Source organism: Chenopodium album, chromosome 10 (genome assembly GCF_948465745.1).
Source record: "Chenopodium album chromosome 10, dcCheAlbu1.1, whole genome shotgun sequence".
NCBI classification, from domain to species: domain Eukaryota; kingdom Viridiplantae; phylum Streptophyta; class Magnoliopsida; order Caryophyllales; family Amaranthaceae; genus Chenopodium; species Chenopodium album.
The window spans coordinates 60,805,697-60,830,416 of NC_137843.1; the positions used below are offsets into that span (position 1 = coordinate 60,805,697).

Here is a 24,720-nt window from a genome sequence, read left to right on the forward strand (position 1 = left end):
GTTTTTTCATTGTTAAGTTTTAACGTTAACCGGACTATTTACTGAACCATCCGGTTCGTAATTTCATTCTTGGACTTTTGTTGTTCACAAAATCAGTGTGTAAAATGTACGTTTATTGCATAATTTAATTTAATTTTACTACTTTATCTAAATGGGTCGTGTTCAAATTGATTTCATGCTGACTTTGTATAGTGTAGTGCCAGAAATTGTCAGCTCCAGTTATATAGAGTACATTAGGATGATAGTATTTCTCCATTCGTCTTTATTGAACTCTTGGAAATCAAGAACTGTTTTTTTTTTTTTTTTTTTTTCTTTTTTTTTTAAGCATGTTTAGTATGGTGTTTTTGAGTGGTGAAAAGAAAATCAATTAACCATTAATGAGGACTTATTTTTTTCTTTGGTTTTGAAATTTAACACATCAACTCCTTTGTTAAAAAAAAAAAAAAAAAAAAAAAACATCAACTCCCGTCCTGCAAAAACCTCTTTCTAATCTTTCAGAAGTCCCTACAGGCAAGACACTGTCAAATTTTGTTAAGGTGCAATGATCAAGAATACAGGAACAAGGGGATAATTGCACAGCTTATGCTTCTGAAAAAAAATATGTACTCGTAATACACATTCTCTTGTAATTTACATTCATTCATCTAAATCAAGACTACTTTTACAAAAAGAAGACTATTATTATTACAAGAGAAAATACTACACAAGGTTACAAACTTACAAACCATATACACATCACATTAGAAAGGGTGTTACACTGCCTCTTCTGCGATTTCTTTGAAGTCTAAGTCAGCTATGGTCTCCTTGCCAAATAGCGTGAATCCGACAGTCACCTACAAAAGATCAGGCATTTAATTCAGGGAAGGTCCATTGATGGCATTACGGATAGTGAAAACTGCTCTTATAAGCAGCACTATTAAAAGTTTTTTTGTTGATTAACATAGATATTTCCAATAATTCCTTTTAATTTAAGTATCGTGACTGAAGTTTTGCACACCCAAACAATTACTACAGTGGATATACCATACCCTCTCATTCTTTTTGTCCACCTTCTTGAGGATGCCTGAAAACTCTGCAAAGGATCCAGAAATAACTCTAACAGTTGAACCAATTTTCGGAATCTTTTTCTTTTTTCCTTTTGGATTAGACTCTGAAGTCTTTGTGGTTCGCCTTTTAGGACTTGAATCAATGAATGTTTCCAAAGAACCAGACTCAGACTCAAGCTGAGGCACTTCAGAGCTAAGTACTGGTTTTTGACCATCTTCAAAGGCTTGATCAGCTTTCTCCTGCTCCTCTTTTGCTTGTCTAAATATTTTCTGCATGTCATCTTCAGACACTGGTCTGGGCTTGTTTATTTGTCGTTTCCTGAAAACACGGCATAACAGATTTAACTCCATTGATGTCTGGTAATGTACCCAGGAATGACCTGGCCACGAAAAAACAAACGAGGTTTCCCTCACACTCAGCAAGAAAAATATGATCACATTTACCTAAAATCACTTGCTTCATGTAAAAAGCATATAAATGTTCCACTTCATGCATCCGTTCCACTTCATGCATCATCCCAGATGGAAATTATTTGTGTTAATAACTAGCCATTCATGGCCCGTTTGTAGGCACTAGGCAGTATACATGGCGGTGTTGGTTGAAGATGTGTGTGTGTATATTTTAAGGAAAAAAATCAGTATGTATGTGTCCATTGTAACACAACTTTACTTTAAGATATGTATTTTCTTAAATTTTTTTACCACTCATAACAGTAATAACCATTTCAGGTGTGGCATTGGTTGGGAATTGGAAATCTATGAAAGGAAAACAAATACAAGAATATGAACAATGTTAATATGGACGTTGGCATGTGTCTTTCCTTGCAAAATTACACATAACCTCAATACCACTACTGTCATTTATTACCATCTACCAAATAGACTGTTAAAGTTAACAGCTACAAGACTACAACTTAATAAATAATGGTTCAAGAAAAGCGAGTTAATGCTGCGAAATTGAGCCTAGAAGTGCAATTTGTTTACTGAGGAGCGATACATGTCTGGAGAAAAAGAAATAGACAGAACATAGCAAAGTCAAAGCCTTAAAGGTTTGCCTCAGGTACAACACAGCATAGAAGATTCAAAGTTTACTTTGGATTAGGAAATAAAAGCAAAGTTGTAATCCGGAATCCAAGGCCTGTTGAGTCATGTATTGGTACCAAATTTTAGTCTTGGGGAAGTTTCTCTCTAATTATAGCAGAATAACTGGTTCAATGGACAGTATGAGATGATAACATGCCACTGCAGCATTTAACTGATCAAATTCTACAACTTTAAAATTCTACAACACAAAAACTGAGTACATGACATTCACAATGTACTAATAACACCATTTACAGCATGCATTTTATTTATAAGCTATTCTAATTGTGAATAAACCTACCATTCTTCAAAGCAAAAATTGGATATTAGTTGTTACATAAGACATGGTTAGTAGCATGTGTTGCTATTGTTTAGCTTTTTTTTCCTAGATTTTCAGCACAAAAATCATAATGGTAATACTTCTCTTCACGCCTTCATTAACTTTGGTGACACACAGCTTAGATGGTAAATAAGTGATCATAATTGCTGGAAACAAAAAGGCAAACACTTATAGTATACTTCTTTAAATAGCCTCATCTCTCATATAAATCACTTTCGCCCTAATGGCCAACCCTTTTCACAACACAACCATCAATCAATAAATTAGTTTGGCTCATGTCAGGGGATATGACAAAGTTTCACAACACAACCATATGAACTCAAAAAAGCCTAACTGATCTCCATGCAATTGGGATAAATGTTTTGAGAAGCCAACAAACATCAAAACCAACATCTCGAAAAAAAAGAGCACCAGCATCAAGGCAGTGAAAGATTTAATTATTGCAAACAAAGCAGGAAAAGGAGTTAATAATAGCTTACGTGTTTCCAACTTTGGATCCAACAAATCCTCCTATGCCATCGTATTCTCTTATGAAGTCATGTATCTCTTTGTTCATCACACACTTCAAAAAGACACATCCAGGAAATAGAGGTTTTGGCTTGATGGAGAGAGTACCATTCTTCAACTTTCTTTTCACTTGTACTGCAGGCATATAAAGCTGAAATAATAGTAAGAATTGTTTAAAAAGTGAATATGGTTTATAGATATACTTCACTCTTCACTGTGCTTTGCAGTAACAAGATGGACATCAAGTATCCTAGTTCAGTTCTTACAAAACCATGCTGTTTATTTAAACAGAAAGAAAGGCCAAAAGTTACTAAGTAACTTCTTGATTATTTTCATGTTACACAAATCCAAATGCCATCTACCTATAATCAGATTTTTCAACAGTGAACCATCCACAATAGAATGTCACATTGTCCTAAGCCCTTATATTAAGGATTTTAACATCACATCTAAAATCATGACTACTATTTTCGGACGGAGGAATCGAAGACTCCGCAATGATACAGCATGACTCCATGAGTAAAATTGCACTTCACAACCAAGCATAATGTCAACACCTCAAGTCACAAATTGCTATTGTTTAATCCCAATATAACTCGAAATCGATCACTATTGATCTACAAGTATATTCATGATTGACCACTTCATTAGATAAGCATCATCATCAAAAGAAAACCTCATATTTCTTTCACTTAAACACATAACCAACACCATTTCCCATAACACAGCACTATAAAACTTATAATGAGTTATATAACAAACACATCACCAAAATAATTGCATTTGCAGAGAATTGCAACATGAAAAAAGACGGAGGGTTTGTCATTTTGTACGATAGTCACAGACTCACAGTTTCAAATCCCCCAACAACAACAGCAACAACAAAATACAACAATAACTTCAAATTATCACAAACCCATATGCCAAAAACACTGAAATTTCTCAAAATTACCTTAAAATCAATGCCAGGGTAATTATTAGCAAGAGAACGAGCAAGCTTTTCAGCAGTTTCATGACCATTGACCCGAGCAACCCGAGCGACCCACCATTGAGGGCCCAATTGGGCCAAAGTATCAAGATTAAGTTCTTCAGTCCAAGAAGCATATCTCTTCTTAGGTTTCTTAATCAGCCTCATCTCAACTTCTTCTTTCCAATCAAAAGCTTTACTTTCTCTCCTCTCATTCCTGAGCTTTCTTCTCTCTTTTGCGGGTAATTTTTGTTCTTCTTCAAGGGAATTTAGGGTTGCTGAGATTAGATTGAGGCGTTTGAATTTGGGGATGAATTGGATTGGTGAGGGAAAGGATGAGGAGAGAGAAAATGGGTTTTGAGAAGAGGGATTCCATTGTAGGATTCCTTGGTTCATTTTATCTTCCTGGGAAAAGAGATGGAGGGAAGGAGAACAAAGTGTTTCATAAAGAAAATTACTCCACTCTATTTGTTTACCTTGACATCATATGCTTGTTAATCCTCTTACAAATTGAAAGCAACACGGCTTGATTACTAACAGGTGCATAGATCGGCTGATGATGGAGCGTTTTAAGTTGGCCAATGTCTCAAGTTTGATATATTTGGAATTGTAGGAATACTTGTTGGGAGAGTTTTCCCTCATTTGAGCTCTGGTTTGATTCAAATTCGATTTAGTCAGAGTCTAGTAGGCTCTGAATTATCGAGTATGATTGCATTGAAAAGAAAGCAGCACGAGTCAAGACTAGTTGTTACTTGTTAGTTAGTGTGTTATCTTGAGACTACGAGACTCGTCATTGTCCAATCACATGGTATTACTCAATTGCTCCGTTTGACAATTATAAATCAGCTACTAGGTTATTGTATTGTGTGAGCTAATTTGACTATTGAATTTGATTGCTGACTTGTATTAGTTGTTTGTGTTAAAGTTAAGTAGTTGTTAGCTTTTGTCAAAAATAAATAAAAATAAATAAATCAATTGTTGGATAATAGCTACTTTATCGTATAGAATAACTATTAAAGTAAGTAGATGTTTAATTTATAATATGTATGAGTTTGAAAATAAATTGGTAAAGGGTAGTAAATATGAGAATTGTTTCTCTTCAACTTTTTCACAACTTCACTCATCTAAAAAATTCATATAATATCATGCTCATGCTCATGTCTTGGACATCTTGTAACATTGGGCAAACTATATAAAATATTACATGCGTTAGGGCCTGTTCTCTTCACCTTATTTTCAATTTAGTTCAGCTCTAATATGTTCAATTCAGTTCACTTCTTAATTTCCTTCTCTCATAAAATATTCAGTTCAGTTCAGCTCTAATAAGTTCAGTCAATCAAAACAGGCACTTATTCGCATTATAATTGCACCAATTCGCAATTTGAATACGATCTCTCATCAACACGTATAGGGACTATTAACTGTTTCACACAATGTATTCCATATTTCCATGGAATAAAGTAAGGAAAAAATTTACATCAATGAGAATCTTGTTAGATATGTAATAATGTATAATTTCTTTTATTAATATATCATTTTTACAATTTTATTTTTTTATTACAAATAAAAGATATATAAAGTAGCAATAAAAAAACGTGCATAAAACAATAATGCTAAATGGATTTTTTTTTTCTCCGCAATTGTTGGGCTGGGGCGCCAGGCAAAGAAGCCAAGAAGATCATCTAGACCATAGAGTCATAGACCCATAGTTCATACACCCACCTTCTTCTCTATATTATTCTACCAATTACTCCCTTTGAGATTTTTTATTAGGAAAACGTTATACCGGCATATATTAAATCAAATCATTTTCCGCCAAAGCGATAATGCTTTGGGGGAAAACGTCCATACAAACAAACTCTTGAGTTTTTGTGTATATCCCATCAAGCTACTAAATGGGCCACTATGTAAATATATAAACGTTTTTTTTTTTTTTTTTGGTTGTCTTTAAATATATGAAATGCTTTATTTTTTTTTAGTAATTTCTCTCATTTTTTAAAATAATATTCTCTCTATTTTTTTAATACGAGTATTATAACATTTACTAACTAATGGTCATACAATATCCCTTACTTTCTTCTCTCTCCTCAACCACATACCTTAACCTTTCTAAAATTAGAATTTTTTATATATACTCAGGTGTATCGTACACTCGAGTCATTTGTTCATTTATTTAACAAATGAGCAAATAATATTTTTATTTATTTGTTGATTGAATGAATAAATGACCCCGGATATATATAGTAACCTAATAAGGTCTCTTCTAAAATTCTGTAAAATCCAAAACATTTCATTTACTCCGTGCTTAAACACGGAAGGAGTACCAGTTGCCATTACCGACAATGGATAAAAAAAAATAAACAAAAATAATAAATGAAAAGAATAAAACACAGAAAAATGTGAAAATAGCCCAAGTACCAAAAATCTATCTACCTTTTCCTGAAAAATTTCTCATCCCAATCAAATATCATCACTCCCTTTCCAAATCTCGAAATTTCCCTTTTGTTTCTCTCTCCTCCTTCATAGGTCAGCCAAAGAGGACGAAATTGAACATTCAAAGTTAAATTCAAGCACAAAAATCCACCCCCTTCATCAAAAACCTCTCAACTGCTCCTCCATCAAAAACCCACATAAAAAATGGCGTTAGAATTATGGGAAACTCTGAAAGAATCAATCACAGCATACACAGGATTATCCCCTGCAACTTTCTTCACTGTAATTGCTGTAAGTTTGGCTTTCTACCATATGATTTCTGGGTTGTTTGGATCATCAACTCCTCAGCATCAACGTCATAGGTCTATGGAAGAAGAGATGGAGCCTTTGCCTCCCCCTGTTCAACTTGGTGAGATTAATGAAGATGAATTGAAGCAGTATGATGGTACTGATCCTAAGAAGCCTTTGCTTATGGCTATTAAGGGTCAGATCTATGATGTTTCTCAGAGCAGGTTTAATTCTAATTCTCCATTTTTTAATTGTTTTTATTGGTATATAATTATTCATGTGTTTGGAAGGTTGAATTTTTCTGGGGTTTGGATTTTGTAATTGTATTATTGGTTTTATGTAATTATTCATGTGTTTGGGTAGTTGAATTTTTCTGGGGTTTGGATTTTGTTATTGTATTATTGGTTCAATTTTATTATTAAGGGTTTGATTGATTTATTTAATTTGGACGATTTTAGGGTTCTACTTGCTTTTTTTAAAGGTATTATTTTTTAATTGGTTGATTAAAGTTTTGAACTTTGATAATTTGTGGGTTTTATCTCATAATTTGGGTGTATCTTTGACTGAATTTTCTATTGCTTCTAATTGTGATTATTTATGATTTATCTGTGTATTAGTATCGTTGTTCTGCATGTGTTTGATTAGATTATGGTGTTGAATTTGTATTTTATGGTATTAAAGCTTAAGGTTGCAGTATATGTGATTTGGGGGTTTTTGCCGCTGTAGGCTGGGGAGTATAATAAGGATTTTTTTTAGCATGCTGTTTGTGCTGATTATTTGCTTGTGAGTATGTGGTATGTCTTTTGAGTTGTGACTTGTGAGTATGATCCTCGACTAGTCGGGTGTGTAGGAGAGCGTCCTTATCAGTGTTTTCAATGACTTATGGAGGTTTGATTGACAAATGACTATGGCAAGTGAATTTTAAAATGTAAAATTATGACTTTATTTAGTTGGTTTTCACTTTGTTTTTCCCATCCTGTATACGATTGCTATGGTGGATATGTTTCTGTTTTGGAGTATATTATGTGCTGGAAGAGTATTTGGTGGAAGCAGGATTGAAGTAGTCTTGGATTGTTCATTTGTGCGGTTTATCAGTCATCCTATTGAATGTTTCTCATTATTTGGCATCTCATTTTTGGAGATTTGGTATTTGTGCATTTGAATAACTTATAGAAAGTGTGATGAGTTTAAGTTCTAGTCCTCCTGTGCTTTGAGTTGATCAGAATGTAGAATATGATTTGAACATTAATGTAAGCGGCGTGGGTTGTAAGGGGCTGTTTTAGTGATGGGTCATATTGCTGACCAATTTGGTTCAGAAATAGCCTCCCTTGTTTAAATGATAGGGTAAGCTACACCCCCCCCCCCCCCCCCCCTCTCTTTCAACCCTCATTCCCCACACCATACGCACTCCACCGCCACCAGCATTGGACTTTATGTTTTATTAGTTTAACCAATACACTTCAAATTATAATCACTTTAAATTCTCATCTGTATTCCACTTTTCAACTGCTTTGTTTTTCACTGGAATTAATTCTGCTGAATCGTCAATTTGTCATAATAGCATTGTATGAGTAGATTAGTATTGTTGTATAGGAAGTTAAAGGTCTGTTAAGCTTTCTGTCAGTCGTTTGGTTTCTAAACTGTTGAAAGTTAATGCCCCTCCTCCTTAAGCTAAAAGATACGACTGCCACTTCTTATACGGATAAAGGGAACTTGTATATCCCTGTCACCATGAATTTCAAACTCAACTAGTTTCTTTTGGAAAACGCTTTGGAAGGAAAACAAAATATCTAACTTCCCATGTTGCTTGTTTTCAACCTTTTATTTTCCTAACCAGGCATCTGTGCAACTGGAGTTTGTAGTCCTTCTGATAATGCACCTTTTGTATCATTAAAAAAAAAATAGTAAATAAATAAATAAAATAAAATAAAAAAAAAAACCAAACTTCCTATGTTGCTTGTTTCCGACATTTTGTTTTCCTAACCAAGCATCTTTGCAACTTGAGTTTGTAGACCTTCTATAATGCACCATTTGGATCATGAAAAATGTGTAAATTACAGATTTACAGCTACTTGTAGCTCTAATTTACTTTGATGCCTGACTTGTTTGGTTTGTCTAGTTTTATCTTGATTTATTATTACCTTGCTGCCCAGTTTCCACTGTCTTATTGTTTGCAAACCTTGTGCTTCTACATCCACCTTGATGCTCAGATGCCTTCTTGTTCATAGTTTAATGTAGCTTGTGTTCATTACTGCAATTTGTATTTGTTTTCTGTTTGAATGAGGAAGTTGTCAATCCCTACAAAAAAATCTTATTACTGTATCATGCATCATCTATAGATTTAGATTGCTGTTGAAAAACATTACAACTCTGAAGGGCTGTGAAATTTCAGTTAAATTTAGAATTTGTAAAGGCAATTTTGCATCCTGCCAATTCCAATGGCTTGTGAAATACGGAGTAGAGCACTACGGAAACATATTTGCAATCCTCACTCTATTTCATTTCATATAATTAGTAATAGTGGTGTTATGCAACCCACTTTGAGTGCTAACATTTGAAGTATTGTTCCAGGATGTTCTATGGTCCCGGTGGGCCCTATGCATTGTTTGCTGGCAAGGACGCTAGCAGAGCTCTAGCCAAGATGTCATTTGAAGAAAGTGATTTGACAGGGGATATTTCTGGCCTCGGTCCTTTCGAGCTAGATGCATTACAGGATTGGGAATACAAGTTCATGAGTAAATATGTGAAGGTCGGAACTATTAAGACGAAGGATGTTCCAGTAGCTGACGGATCCACTCCTAGTGAAACCACAGAAGCAACTGAAGCTCCAAGGCAGGCGGAAGACATCCCATCAGAAGAGCCTGCAGCAGAGACTGTGGAGACATCAGCTACCGATGCTGAGAAAAAGGACGAGTAATGTACTGTATACCGAGTTTTGGAAAACAAGTTTTCTAGTAGCATGAAGGAAGTGAGGTGGGGAAAGAGTAGGTTTGGTGTTAAAATTGTGTGGAATGTTGTGATAACTGAATCCTTTGCACAAGAACTTATTTCGGAGTATTTGAAATACTATTGTAAATAATCATGCTTGTATGTGGATTCCATTGAATAAGTTTGATGGGAATACAGCTGAAATTATTGCAATCGCATCTTTCATACTTCTTGCGCATTCCATTTTTTTGGTTCTGGAAAGAATATCCCATCCAAGTCAGGCCATAAGTTTACGCAGAATCTCCAATGGTACATTCTGATGTAGTTCTACATTCTCTAATATTCTCTTCCCCACGTGCTCTTAAGAACTCCAGAATCAAAAGCGACTGCCATATCAACAGTCGGCAAACCTCAATTACGAGTACATGAAGTACTCTGCAAATTCGAAATACTTCTAATAATCTGCTTAGAACTTCTACGAATACATTTGATTAAATTCATCAGACACAAGTTTTTAACATCAATTACCTGTTTGATTGTTGAACCATGTGATTTATACCAAAATTGTGTGGCAAACTAGTTAGCTATATATGTGTAATGTAGATTAAGGGCTTGTTTGGTAAATGGCTTTTCATTGGCTTTTGGCTTTTGGTTTTTTCATTTGGTCAAACATCCAAAATTTGTGTTTGGTAAAAGGTTTTTTCAGCCAGCTGAAAAGCTGGCTTTTAAGCCAAAATAAAAAAGCTACTCCAATTTTGGCTTTTGGATTTTGGCTACCTAATAACATCTAACAACCAATTTTACCAAACATGTTTTTAGACTAATAAAAAGTCAAACAACTAACAAAAAAGCCAATACAAACAGCCAGTTAAACCAGTCAATCAAACCAGTCAGCAGCCAACAGTCAGCAGCCAATTGCCAAACAAGTTCTAAAACATTAATGTTGTGATGGTAACCGAAAAGGATCCAAGGAAATGCTGTTTGCCTAAATCTCCCGTAACTCATCCATTTGCTTCGTAGTACATTATGATTTAGGTTTGGCCCCTCTAAAGACTTTATTAGCTGGTTGAGTTGTCATTCATAATTGAAAGTAACGTTCATATATACAAGAAGTCAGGGTTCCTTCCCCGTCTCGCCTTGTGTCGTAAAATATTTCCGTCCTGTCATATCATCAACTCAATACTATTTTACTCTAGGTCTTGTATATAACAGGATTACATCGACGATTGTATTTGTATTATTTCTCGCCATATATTTTTATTTTTCAATTATAGCCTTGTATTGCAAAATCATATCTAAAAGCGTGAAAATAAATAGGAGAGTTTTTAAATTACTAAACTCATTGTCAACTACTATCAACTACAAAACTTTTAGTCAATAACTCCATTATCTGTGTCATACCAACATACCATGTACAAATTTTATATTAAATGTTGTAGGATACCACCAAAGACCTAAATACCTAACATCATACAAACATATTAAAACCTAAGCAGCTAATTTAGCTCTAAAAGACACAAATTCATGTATAAGACCGATAAATAATCCGTTCACATGAATTCATATTCCATATAAAATTCAGATAAAATCGATCTTGACGCAAGGCTGACTTATTGTACAACATCACCAAATCCATGTAAAATCCTAAAAAGGGTCAAAATCAAGTAAAAGTCCTATTTGGGTTCTGAACTTTAGAAACTGGTAAAACTCTAATCATAGCTAAATTAGAAAATTTAAACCAGTTGTTTGATTATCTCATCACAAACATTGACACTTTCCCTGAAAAACCCAACATTTAAACATCTAATTTCAAGCTTAAACTCATCCGATTTCGGGTTATCGTAAACTAATCATCTGATTAACCCAACATTAATCTATTGTCAGAGTATACTAGCAACCTCAATCAATAACAAGATGGGACCATATGCATATGAATTATGAAACCCGTGGTTGTCTCTTTCTTACACTAAATGACATATCTATATACCCTATAGTTTTGCCTTTTCAAAATTCTTGGTTTATTAATCTCCTACTAAGCTTACAGAATACAAGAAAACAACATATATATTACCATTTTTTTTTAACCAATAAATTTGGTACTTAAACATGTCAACTCAAAGTTGTTCGTGTACAAAAAATTTGGTTCTTTTGATGATTCTTGGGAGTTCATTAATCTTCTTTACACTCTTCTTCGATCAACCTGCTGTGTATCATCAAATCCAACAAAGATCTGCGCGACGAGTTCTGCATCAGTCTGATACTCAGATTCATGTAAATTTTGGTAGTTCAGAGGAGGTTAGTGTTACAGAGGTAAAAACAGTTCATGCTGTCACACATATTTCTACTCCAACGGGGCCTAATCCGCTTCATAATTGATCCGGTTTTCTTCAATTTTGTTGCAGTTTTTATAGAAATTTTTATCAGTTCTAGCTCTGATTAAGTATGTTAATAGTGTATACAATACATGCTAATTTGTTATATATATGAATATATGGTTTAAAAATATGGTGTTGAAATTATATATTTGGTATTCTGACATATTTTTATTTTCAGTTTTTGGTTCTGTACTTTTGTATAGAAGATGAAAAGTTCATTACTTGATCTGAGTTTATGTGTGAACATGAAATTGAGAGTTATACTATTGTCATTGGATTCAGAATAAGTTTTTAGGTGAATTCGGCCAGTGCCTATAACAATCAATATAATTTTGATCAAATAGAATAAGTAGATTGATAGCGCGTTGACTGATTTGTTTGACAAAAAATAACGAACTATATAATACATTAGTTGGAAATTGTTTAGTTGATACATAAAAACGGTGAGATATATTTGGTTAATCCAATAAATGTATAGTAGACAATTGTTGGATGACAAATACTTAAGTTTTGTATAACAAGTACAACTTCTTGAGAGGCCGTAAATTATTTTTTCAAAATAAAATATCTCATAAATTTTAATTCATTATATTTTAGTAGCTTAGGGGTGTGAAAAACACGGGTAACATTTTTTTTTCGCAATAAACCCATCTATATTGTACAGTAACACGATTTACAATTTTACACTTATTTAACAATTAATAATTTAACATTTTAAAATCACAAATTTTATACATATAAAGCCAACTTCTTACAACCAAGTAACCAACCAAAAAACTTTGTATGAAATTCAACAAGCAATGAAGCTCTAAGTATGATATAGTTCATACAGTACTAAGTAGATAAGAAGCCAATCTTAATGCTCAATCTTGTCGTTTAGCAAGGTTTTTAATTTTTTTTATGTTGATTAGACTTGATTTATAATAATACAAGGTTGTTATTGCAGTTTTCACGCTTAATTCGGTGTTAATTTATGTATGTTATAGAATACTAAACTAAGTTATGGTATTGCAAGATATACCAAACACTGCACGTACATTAATTAGCTAACTCTTAGCTTGACATTCATCATATTATTACTCTTAACTAACCATGTTATTAAATTATCTACAACTACTGCCAGCGCCAGGCAACGACACGTATGTAGTACTCTTGACATCGTCAAATTAATTTTTATTTTTTGAGGGAAAATTTTGTCTAAATTAGCATGCATGAACTTAATCATTTAATTTAACGGATAATTAGGATTAGCCAACTAAGACCAATGCTTAAGATAGGATATACTCATATTATATACTTAGAAAAAAAAAAGGAAAATATTATATGTAGCCCTAAGAGCTATGTATAATAAGCTAAAGAGGAAAGTATCAATGAAATATATTCATTAGTTACACTGATTTACGCGTGATTTTACCCTGCGTGCATTCCTAAATCCTAAACTTATACCAAATAAAAAAAAAAAGTTTATTTGTAGCCTTAAAGGCTATATATAGCATCACCCTAAAAAAATATGCTGATAAGGGTTTTAGAAAGAGTACTTGAAAAAATTGCGACATCAATTCAATCATTCATATTCGTATACACGTAGTATATACAAGACATGAGAATATGAGATGTCATCATCTCCATGTTCATTTTTAATACGGTATGTTAATTGGAGTAGCATGATAAATGGTCCCAAATGTTTTTGTGTTATAACAACAAAAAATAAAAAATCACTTTTTTTTGGCACATACAAAAATAATATCATCTCTTTGCCCCGAATTGATAATTAAATTATACACACGGGGGATTAGAAAAAGTTAGTTATTCCATATCACAAATTGTAGAGCTAAGTTATAGTAATTGTATGGAATTTGTATGTGAACGAAAACAACACAATTACACAATACAACTATAATGTATCTATAGAGTCGAACTGTAGAATCCAACTTGGAGTACTACAAAAAAATTTAATAATATACGTAGTATTAGTTATTAGTTTATAAAAACTTATTCCAATAACATACATCAAGATAAATCCAACAATTTACATTTTAATTTTTAATTTAAAAAAAGTTCAAAGTTATGATAAAAGTCAAAGCGTGTCAGATATTCAGAAACAGAGAGAGTATGTTGTAACAATAAATTACGAGCTAATTATTATACCATAGAAAGAGAGCAAAATTATCTCGATCAAACTGGAAATGTATAACCCTAGCTTCATTTAAGAGAGAATTTTGATCACAAAAAGGAGACTCAATTTTTTGATCATGTCAAAAATGAACTGGCCAGGCATGTTTTTGTTAGCAATTAAAAATGTTAAAACCCAATTCTTGACCAAATAATAAATGGTGATTAAACATATAAAGTCAGCCATTTGCATGATAAGAAAAACTTAATTAATTAATTAGTAGCCTCCAATAAAGCATCAATAATGCACGTACCTTATGATATGATTATATGATATGGTTAGTTCTTCATTTAATTAATACTTACACTACGTGTACTAATAATGCATAAATTCAACAAATTTTGACAACCTAACATAACAAATCTTACCATTATATAACACTATAACACCCCACAAAACAAAACCATGCATTAATTTGATCTGCTAATCTTCCCTTTATCCAAATTTTATTCTTCTTCATTTCAAATTGATCATTTCCCCCATGATTAAACAAAACACTTCATTACTCGTTCTTTACACGTTAACATGTATATTAACATTGCTTCTGCAATTCTGTAATGGCAGCCGTGTTAATTTCATGAACGACGAGGACAGATTGTATACATTACATAGGAGATCAATACCAGGAGGTTCTCCAAATCCAATTCAAAATCGTTAAGGCTAGCTCGTCGAAGATTGTACAAATTTCAAGGGTTAGGATGAAATTTGTTGTATTGGTTTTAATTTTTTGTTTAATGTTATAAGTTGTAAATTTTTATTTTGTTTTCATTATCGATCTTCTACAATAGTGTTACAAATTTTGGCTGATGATTTTCACTACCTGATTAAGTTATGACATACTTCGTATATATTTATAGAGATATGCTATATGCATTTGATAAGGTATAGTTTAGTTCTTTTTTTCCCACCTAAAGTTTCTTTTGTATGTACAAGATTATAAAGTTAAAACTTCTTATTGATCAGGTTGTTCTTTTAATTTAATTATATCGTGTTTCGTTTCTTCTTATGATTATAGTTTTTTTTTTTCTTTTTATTATTTTATGTGGAATAGGGTTGAATTGAAAGTTTGAAGGATTTAAAAGGATAATTATATGACTTTATCTGAAAATACACATCACGCTAATAATATATTTATAAATAGGGGCGGAGACACATTAATGAAGGTGTGGACGGGTTCGTTTGAACCCCAATCGCCTTGTCTGCACAAATACCATATTGTGGAATAATGCAAATTAAAGTTTCAAGATTTAAATGATACAAGTAAGACATAAGGTCCTACTCCTAACTGTATAGGTGATGTTGTGGTTGAACTAGGGAACTATATGAGCATATGCAAATGTTGAAATGGCCTGCTATTCTTGGCAGACAATTATAACTTAATGTTCAAATTAATTAATAATGAATGTTTATTTTGATAAACATGTACACCCTTAATATGTTCAAACATTGTGAGCCACACAAGATTTATATAGAGAGCATATCATATTGTATTATTATTATTGTTGTTGTATAGTTACTTGTGTCCTGAGTCTCCTGACAATATATTGTACCAACCTACCTAACAAAGAAAAAGGTTTTATAAGAACAAACTACATACTCTCTTTAATTTGTACTATGATAATATGCAAACTTGCTTGAGCTACAAAGGGTAATGCAAAGATGTTACATCACTCATTCTAGTAATGTACCAAGTGTATGAATTTCTAAATGAGTATGTCCCAACTAGACCTGGTTAGGTAAACTGTATACACGAACTAAGGGCATTTTAGTAAATTTGCATAGAGGGTGATTGCGTTGCTGGAGCTTATGAGGAGGACAAATTAAACACGCGCATGTTACATACTCAAGGGTAAAATGTATTCATTCATGCTTGTATATTTGTTGACTGTTCAATCACAATCATCATTGTATAACATTATTGCGTGTAAGACGTACGATCAGGCCAACTCAATCAAGAGCTTAAACTAATGTATGAAGCCTTAGATTGGCTTATGTATCAATCAATGCGGCCTTTTTTTAATTAAAATTTTTCTACTTATATACAAGTTTGTCATCGATATAACAACCATGCATGTATACATTTGATATTAATTACTAATAATTCTTTACATTTGATATCCTAACGTTAAAAGGGTTCTGCAACACATTTGAAACAATGGTCATATATACATAATCGGAAAATAAGGGGACGTCTAGGATATATAAACAAACCCGTAACCAAAAGTGGTACGTAGGATATGACACGTTTTGGGAAGGCGTAAGAAGGATGACAATTGGCAAAGAAGACACACAAACTTTGGTGAGACGACCAGATAGAAGAGTAAAAAAAAGGGGAGGAACACAAGCGAGAAAGAAGGTGAAAAAGATAGTGGAAGAACGATGCTCTTGTCTTTCCTCGGAACTTAAACTGTTAAACAAACAATTCAAGTAAGATTGTGTGTTTGTTTCAGTTTCTATCGTGTTAGTGTAACAACTTTGCTACCATCCACGTGGGACATCAACCCTCTTGGTGTTCTACAAAACTCCTCTATTTTTCTGTGACTTTTAATATATTACTTTATAATATAATTTTATATCATAATAATAATACTAATAAAGTGAGTGCACTAAAGAGAGTGAGTGAGTGAGTAAGTAAGTAAGTGAGTGAGTGAAGTGAGTGGAAAATGTATGTGATCACTCTATGCTGAGATTTTAGCGGTGCTCCCTAAGTTTTAGGTTGAGTTGCATAAAAGTGGGCAAATTTTTTTTGATAATTAAGGTGAATTAGTGTTAATTATCTAAGAAAAAATAGGGGAAATATTATGGGAGAGCAAATAAGGGCTGAAGATTGGCTACCTGAAGGATGGAAGATTGAGATCAGAGTTAGGAAAAGTGGAAAAAAAGATAGAGTAATTCTTAATCTTAATCTTCTTTTTTCTCGTAATTATTCACTTATTCATTGCTTAATTTTAATGCATTGGTTATTAATGATGTTTTTTTTCCCATCTTATTCAATGTGTTTGTTCTGTTTTAATAATGGTGTGCTTAAACTCTTCTATTTTCAAGAAATAGTAGATGCATGCAGTATAATAATCTGTGTCTATCTCTGTTTTGCTTATGATATTTTGTTGTTTGAGGGTACCTAATCATAAAAGTTGCTATCATTCTTCCTTCATATAGAAAACATTTTATTTTGTACTTCGTATAATGGATTGATACATAGTTACGACCTTACGGGGTGTTTTGAGGATTCAAGGGACTCATAAGGGTATTTTGGTAACTATATGAAGTACGAAGTATTTATTTTTACGGGTTTATTAGAGTTGTAAATTTGTGATATCGATCAATGTTATTAACTTGCAGTTTCTCAACTAAGTACTCATGGCATTACTACAAAACAATGTGCTAAAAATAATTTTTTTACTCTAGGTAGAATTTCTTGAATTCTTGATGTGAATGATTTCTTGTAGGATGTGCTAGTAAATTTTTTGTAATATAATTTTGGAATTAGCTTACTAATCTACTTTGAAATCATCTCCTATACTATTGCTACATGAATGGGTTAGCATGCTGCTAGATATGTCTTACAAGTTCATTCATTATGCCTTTATTTAGCTCTCTTGAACATATAAACTATGTCTGAACTCTGAAGTAATGTTTTTCATTTTCAGTACTATACTGATCCTGTAAATGGATATATATTCCGGTCATTGAAGGACATTGACCGGTATCTTCTATCGGGAAAGTTAGGGAAACATGTAACCAAGAACAAACCAAAGGACAGTGAAGACGCGAACTTTGATTTTATTCAGCGTACTGTAAGTGTAAATTAATCAACAGCTTTCAAATTCAAAATGAAACATCTTTTCTAATATGCTCCTTTAGTCCTATGTGATGTGATTTGACATTGTTGTGAAATAAATCAATGTTTTGATGGTGTAAAATATATCAATTACTCACCAATTGTTTTGATTCATTGCTGTTGAGAAAGGATGTGCCAAAAAAGAAGAAATCGATTGAGTCAAATAATGGAGATAAGAAGGTAAAATCCTCCCTTAGCTTATAAAACTTAATGTTATGGTACTACACTAGTACCAAACCTACATTACTGCTACATTCCGATATTGAAAACTTGTTATGTTTGATTACTGCACGAGAATAGAAGAGAACCAGGAATGAATCCAAGGGAGGAAAAACCGGAGCTGAAACTCCAAAGGAGACAGTGGAGAAAACAAGCAGTAAACCTTTGAGAGGAGGGAGGAGTTCTAGATCAACTAAGAAGAAAAGAGAATCAACTCCTTTCTTTATACTTGATCCAGATCAATGTAAGTAGTTAAAGGTGAAAACTAAAAACCTGTATTAGCCAGAAGTTGTGCAGATGATAAGAACTGAAATCGTCGATATAGTTTTGAACTTTGGATTGGTTGTTGCAGGTGAAGATAGCAGTGCTGTCAGCATCCCAAATATATCAGAAATAATAGATTCAATGCTTAAGGAGAAGGAAAATCCTAAAACTGTCTATCTTTCTGCGCCGGCCATAGGATCCCTTCTTGGAGAAAAACTGTCTGAAACCAGGACTAATAACAGCAATAAGAAGCCTAAGTTTTCTGTCAACATTTGCAAAGACAATGTTACAAGTTCCAATAAGTTGCCTTGTACAGGTATATCATCTGAGCTCAAAGTAAAGAAAGAGGATATGGAGTCGAAAAGCATTCCAAGACCATATCAGGATCAAGAGCCAACTGCAGTAGATCAGAAGTGTGACAAAATGATCACTGACAGTAAGGCTAAGGAGGGTCCTGAAAGCCCGCTTTTTGCTGATTTGTTTGAAGATCCATGTATCGATTTTGCTATTAAAACTCTTACAGGCACCAGTGCGTTTGGTGTGTAAGAGGACGTACTTGTTCGTGTTGCTTCTTCAACAGAAACTTGCTATAACATTAGGTACAATCCTTAGAATGTGAAGATAGATGCAAGAAAGAGCTTGCATTTAGAAAGCATAAGGGTTCTTAGAACTTGTGACAAACTTTATTTCTTCCCCCCTTTCTTTTAATTTCTTGTAATGACAATATATTAGCAACTATGTTGTATAGATATATCTAATGTCAGATGTATGTTTAATTCTCCTGTAAACTTGATTTTCCATAATTGGTCATTAACATATGAAGTTATTTCATTTTTAAGATCAACGATTTTATATCAAACAAATAATTTTGATATTAGACATACTCTTATTCATGGGGCACCTAACATCCTAATTATAGGTGATCAAGTGTTAAGTTGAACTTCGAGTTAGATCTCGTGGACCAAGTGCGAAGAAATGGGACCAAGTTATCAAATTGATCCATCATAAGACTATCAAATATAACACTCTCTTTTAATCTTTATAGTGTAAATAGTTATTCTAGAATTTACAAATACGGAATTACATATATTTTCTTCGTCTTCATTAAGATACTACCTCCATTTCACATTATTTGCAATTATAACCGCGGAATGACAATTTATATTAAATCGTTACAAATAATTTAAAACAGAGGTTGTAAAATATTTCATCTTTCATGCATATGCTGTATATTTGGGTTGAAATCCTTAGAGCCCAAACCTAGCCCAAAAACCCAAAAAATGAGCATACGACACCGTTTCAGTTCTGTTCCAAGTACAAAAGCGCGCGAAAGAAGATTTTTCCAGGCAACTCATCTGTTCTTGTGGCCGCCTCTTCATCGCCGCAAATTTTCTTCCTCCGCCGGATTTCATTGCAGCCGTAGTAATTGCCATATTTTCCGATTATCTGGTAAGTTTTTTATGCTTTCTTTTGAACTTGTTATTCTTCCACCTTCCAGTATCAAAAGATCTACGAAACTTTAATGCGAAATTTGATTAATTTGTTTTATAATTAATTTCGAATTGATTGTGAATTTCTTGTCTGATTTTTTGTTGGGTTTTTGAGTAGTAAAATGGGGAATTGAATTTTTTTTGGAGGTTATACAGGTGAAAGGGGGGAAATGGGGCCAATACAGGTTAAGTGTAGCTGTGGTGAAAACAATTGTCAAGAATGGGCTGTTATTGAGTTGCAAGGCGTTATTGAAGCTCAACCTCAATTCCAAGATCGTCTTCAAAGCCTCGAAATCGGACGACTTTGCCGTCCTTCATCTCAGGTATTGTATTGTTTTCAACTAGTTTGGAGTTGTTCAATGATCACTCCCCAACGTTAAGATGTTCGGAAAAAGTTGTTACTTTTAAAATGAAGAGGATAGAAATAACATAACTATTATAAAAAAGCAAAAAAAAAGGTCATTTTCTATGACTCTTTAGTTACTATGACTTGTGAAGTGTTTCCTAAGAATGTACTTACTAACAATTAAATATGCATGTCAATTGGAAACCCTTTTAAGTCCTAACATTTCAACTTTCATGTTTACTGTTTGAAGTGTTTTTGTGTGACATAATAGTTTGGTACATACTCATTGTTCAAGTTGTATAAGTGTGAGGTGTGACATCGAATTTTGGACGTTGATTTATATTGTATCCTGCAGGAGACATACACCTTTACAATCGGGTACCATGAGTTAACAGGATCAAAGGTCAAGCTGAAGAAGCCACTTTTAGTATTGAAGAAGGTAAAGCATTCTGATGAAGAGCAAAGTGTATGCTCCAAATCATCACCCACAGTGGAGTTGGATGTGATCGGAATCATTAGGCAGAAGATTCTGTTTAAGACTAGGCCAAAAGCCCTCATATCTAGCAGCAAGAAGGTTTAGCTTAATCTCATAAGAATGTGTAATGGTTTGTTTATGTTCCTGTTTGTGGGATAAGTTTTCATTGTATAACAAGTTACTGAAATTGTAGTGAACTTTATGTGACATGACATGGGTGAAACTTTTCTTGTACTTGTTCAAAGATTATGATACATTACAGTTGCTGAGAATGTGAGATGGCACTTTGGTGCACTTTGGTTCACTCCCAGGGTACCGACTTTGCATAAGAATGGAAGGGAATTGCACCGTGTCATCTCACCACCAATAGAGCCATACATGCTGGATTGCTGGTAGACATTATGCAGAGGAAGGATATCTTTATCGTCTTTGGATTGACTCTAAAGACATAATGGAACCAATATACATACACTAATACTCACGTAGAATAGCACAAGACAACAGTAGAAACCTGCATAAATTGGCATTGCCGTTATTAGCTATCCTGCATTTATCAGCATTGGTATTATTGCAGCCATCTGTCCTGAAAGTCCTAATTACCTATTATCCGTATTAGTTGAGTTTCAACAAAATAAGTTTTGTGATTACACCATGAACTTCAAGTACCCTTGTGACTAACAAGCACCTCAAAAAACAACAGCGCAATACTGAGGCAAGTCCCTCGTGTGGAAACATGAAAACATTTGAAAGGAAAACTAAAACTAGTCATATTAGGGAACACCGTGACATCGCTCAGATAACAAAGTAGAATATAAATCTTTCATAACCGAAAAAAATCTGGAGATAACATAGACATCTGTAGCGATTAATAAACGTCTACTGCCAAACATATTAAAACAACTCAAAATTGCACTGTTCTCAAACTCAACCCAAAGCTAACACTAGGTAAGATGAATTGTTTATCGCTTTCCACCTCCACCTCCAAGCTTGGGGCCTTTAGGTCCAGCACCCTTGGATGCACCCTTTCCTGAGACCTTCTGGGACTTAACCACCTCGGCTTTCTTTGCCCTCTTTTCATCTTTAGTTTTCTTGATCCTTTCCTTGATTTCACTATAAAACCAAATAAAAAATGGAAGGTTATGACATGCACAAATGGGCGTCAAGTTTCAACGACACTTGAGTTACACAAGAATAAAACTAACCGAAGAGCAGCCTCTCTGGCAGCATCTCTAACTTCGGGCTTCTCAGTTCTCTTCTTCTGGATGACTTCCAAAGTAGCACCAACAATAGACCTTGAGTAAGGCTTCTTGGTGGCTCTTCTCCTCTTCTTCACAGCCTCAGCAGAAATATCCTGCAAAATAAATAAAAGACCAAAACTTGATGAGTATCAAAATTAACTTAGATAACAGACAGAACAGGGCATATACTTGAACCTAACATTAGGTGCACAAAATATAGAAATACAAAGAAATGGGAGAGAAAATAGCAACCAACCTTCTTGTGCTGCTTTCGGTACACAGCAGTCCAGCAAAGCTTTGCTGGCTTGAGACGGTTGTGGAAATACCTCTTACATTTAGAGTTAACAAAGAGGAAAACCTAGATTTGGCAAATCAAATCACTAGTAAGTTGACCAGTTTCTAGTAAAAAGCCTGCCAAGATAACAAGTTATTAAAAAAAATACAACTTATCGTACCTGTGAATCTCCACGGACAAATCTGATACCCCTACCTGGATATATCTTAGCGCCGCTGAATCGGCAAAGCTCAGTCCTGCAATGCAAAGAATAGGCACCAGAGTTAACATACATACATACATAAAAATAGCTATATAGAGCAACAAGATCTCTCATGGTTTAATATCATTACTTCAGATTACAACAAAGATATAAAACTTACTTCCAGGAAACAAACTGATGAAAAAAGTATCATTACCAGCATCAACAATTATGAGATAAAAAAAAAACTAAGATTGATTTTTCTCTCTTTTCACACATTCTAGATTACTAAGATCATTTACTCTCATAGACTACAAATTTATAGGATTCCTTAAATCATCAATAATTGCTGACACAATTGATCTCTAATTATTGCTCAAAACTGTGAAGCAACGCAATCATATTGCCTATGATTCACTATGAACAAACCCTATATGTGAAAGTTCAAAAAACAAAGTACAGCCAAGGTAATTCGAGCCCGGCTAAAATTTCGAATCCCACAAATTATCAAACACATAGAGAATAGGGTTGTAAAAGTCCAATCAAAACATAAAGACAGGCAAATTACATTCCCTGACTATCATTCCAAGCTACACAAAGAATGCAATGTTCTTACCAAGAGCATGCACCTATCAAGACGAGCATCTACAACCATTAGATTACATTCTCACTGCTCGCATAATGAGTTTGGGTAGATTAATTCACATTTTTGCAGTGAAATGACAATCCAACAATGACATAATTCATTAAATTACCAAGATTATTTACATAAAAATGGGGAAAACACGAACTTTCCGGTCTGAGAAGCTCAGGTTAAGTAACAGATTATAGTCCAATCAACATTTTCAACCTCAAATCAAATCAAACGACAAGATGCAAAACTCAAACTCAAAATTTTGGACCAAATTACTCAAAAATCGATGAATTTGATGATATCATTAACAGATTGTACAGCACGAATTCGCAGCAAATAAAATCAAACTACAGTAAATCAAAGATCAATTAACAGCAGAAACTTACAAATTTCATACACATAAAGATGGATAAACACAGGGAAAGAAAGAGAGGAGAGAGAAAATTACTTGAGAACCATGGTTGATGATGAAGTTGTTGGTGCTGCCGCTGGGAAATCGCCGCTGTGGTTGCAGAAACCCTAAAGAGAAAATATATTGATGGTATGGAAATGATAACTGGTTATAAGGCAAAAACCCTAATTTATTTTTGGGCTTCATTTTGTAGGCTTTAGGTAAGCCTCTTGGGCTTTGGGTTTATACTCAACCATTGTAAAACCTAATTTAGTCTCTGGGCCTACCCCCAAATTTATTTATTTTTTAATTTTATTTTTTTAAAAAAATGAAGATAACCCTAAATTTTTTTGTTTCTTTTTTCATCACTACTTGTTACGAAAATGAAATATTTAAAATAGATTATACATTAAACTTGTCTTCTACTTCCTCCGTTTTTATTTAGTTGCAACATACCCTTTCGGCACGCATTTTAAGAAAAATATTAGACTAGGTAAACGGATAAATTAATTTACAAAATTTTACCACCTATAAGAAGAAAAGGATAAGTTGCTACACTTTAAATTTCATAGCTTAATTCATTCATTTACCTAGTTTAATCATCTCCTCGAAAAGCGTGATAAAAAGGTGTATTGCAAGTATAAAAAAATAGAGGAAGTATATTTCTTGCATTTTAATTAAGTGATTAGAGTAGCTCTAATTGAAGCAATTGTAGCGGTTTCAGTATAAACCCATATTCGTAAGTGCCCATTAAGGCCTATTTTCTTCAGCTCCAATTCTGTTCAGTTTCTAATTTCCTTCTCTCATAAACAATTCACTTTAGTTCAGCTCAGCTCCAATCAGTTTAGTAAATCAAACACCGGCCCTGGGTATAGAGAATTCAATCGATAAAAACTATGATGTACGAAATTAGTATGTGTAGTTTTTTAGATTAAAAATAAAAAGAATCAAATAGTCAATCATCTTGCAAGAAAAATTGAGCATAGAAACCTAAATTATTGTGTGGAGCTAGAACTATTATCTTTTTATCATGAGCTCTGCTAATTGATATGTTTTCACAAATATGTGCATCAATTCTTTATCAAATTAAGGGCCAAGTCGGGAGCATTTACTTTGATTACAGGCCACAGAAAATGACATGCGTCATTACAGGTGTATCTTTTAGTATATAGTTATTGATTGATTGATTTCGATGGTCAAATTTTT

The 24,720-nt window shown here is 33.5% G+C and overlaps 4 protein-coding genes across 4 annotated transcripts; 2 read left to right on the plus strand and 2 right to left on the minus strand.

The window, feature by feature from the left end:
- Positions 1–552: 552 nt before the first annotated feature.
- Positions 553–4,448, minus strand: LOC145564435 (uncharacterized). Its single transcript, XM_081624739.1, has 4 exons — positions 3,929–4,448; positions 2,949–3,127; positions 1,029–1,365; positions 553–833 (listed from the first exon to the last, which is right to left on the minus strand). The coding sequence occupies exons 1-4, from the start codon at positions 4,337–4,339 to the stop codon at positions 753–755; spliced, it is 1,008 nt and encodes a 335-aa protein (XP_081480865.1). The 5' UTR covers positions 4,340–4,448; the 3' UTR covers positions 553–752.
- A 1,893-nt stretch (positions 4,449–6,341) lies between these two features.
- On the plus strand, positions 6,342–9,805 carry LOC145562809 (membrane steroid-binding protein 1-like). Its single transcript, XM_081623210.1, has 2 exons — positions 6,342–6,888; positions 9,236–9,805. The coding sequence occupies exons 1-2, from the start codon at positions 6,581–6,583 to the stop codon at positions 9,579–9,581; spliced, it is 654 nt and encodes a 217-aa protein (XP_081479336.1). The 5' UTR covers positions 6,342–6,580; the 3' UTR covers positions 9,582–9,805.
- A 10,301-nt stretch (positions 9,806–20,106) lies between these two features.
- Positions 20,107–20,912, plus strand: LOC145564437 (uncharacterized). Its single transcript, XM_081624741.1, has 2 exons — positions 20,107–20,277; positions 20,656–20,912. Exons 1-2 carry the CDS (start codon positions 20,125–20,127, stop codon positions 20,878–20,880), a joined length of 378 nt encoding a protein of 125 aa, XP_081480867.1. The 5' UTR covers positions 20,107–20,124; the 3' UTR covers positions 20,881–20,912.
- A 660-nt stretch (positions 20,913–21,572) lies between these two features.
- Positions 21,573–23,710, minus strand: LOC145562810 (large ribosomal subunit protein eL24). The gene is made up of 5 exons (XM_081623211.1): positions 23,572–23,710; positions 22,469–22,544; positions 22,270–22,371; positions 21,978–22,126; positions 21,573–21,885 (listed from the first exon to the last, which is right to left on the minus strand). The coding sequence occupies exons 1-5, from the start codon at positions 23,580–23,582 to the stop codon at positions 21,735–21,737; spliced, it is 489 nt and encodes a 162-aa protein (XP_081479337.1). The 5' UTR covers positions 23,583–23,710; the 3' UTR covers positions 21,573–21,734.
- Positions 23,711–24,720: the final 1,010 nt, after the last annotated feature.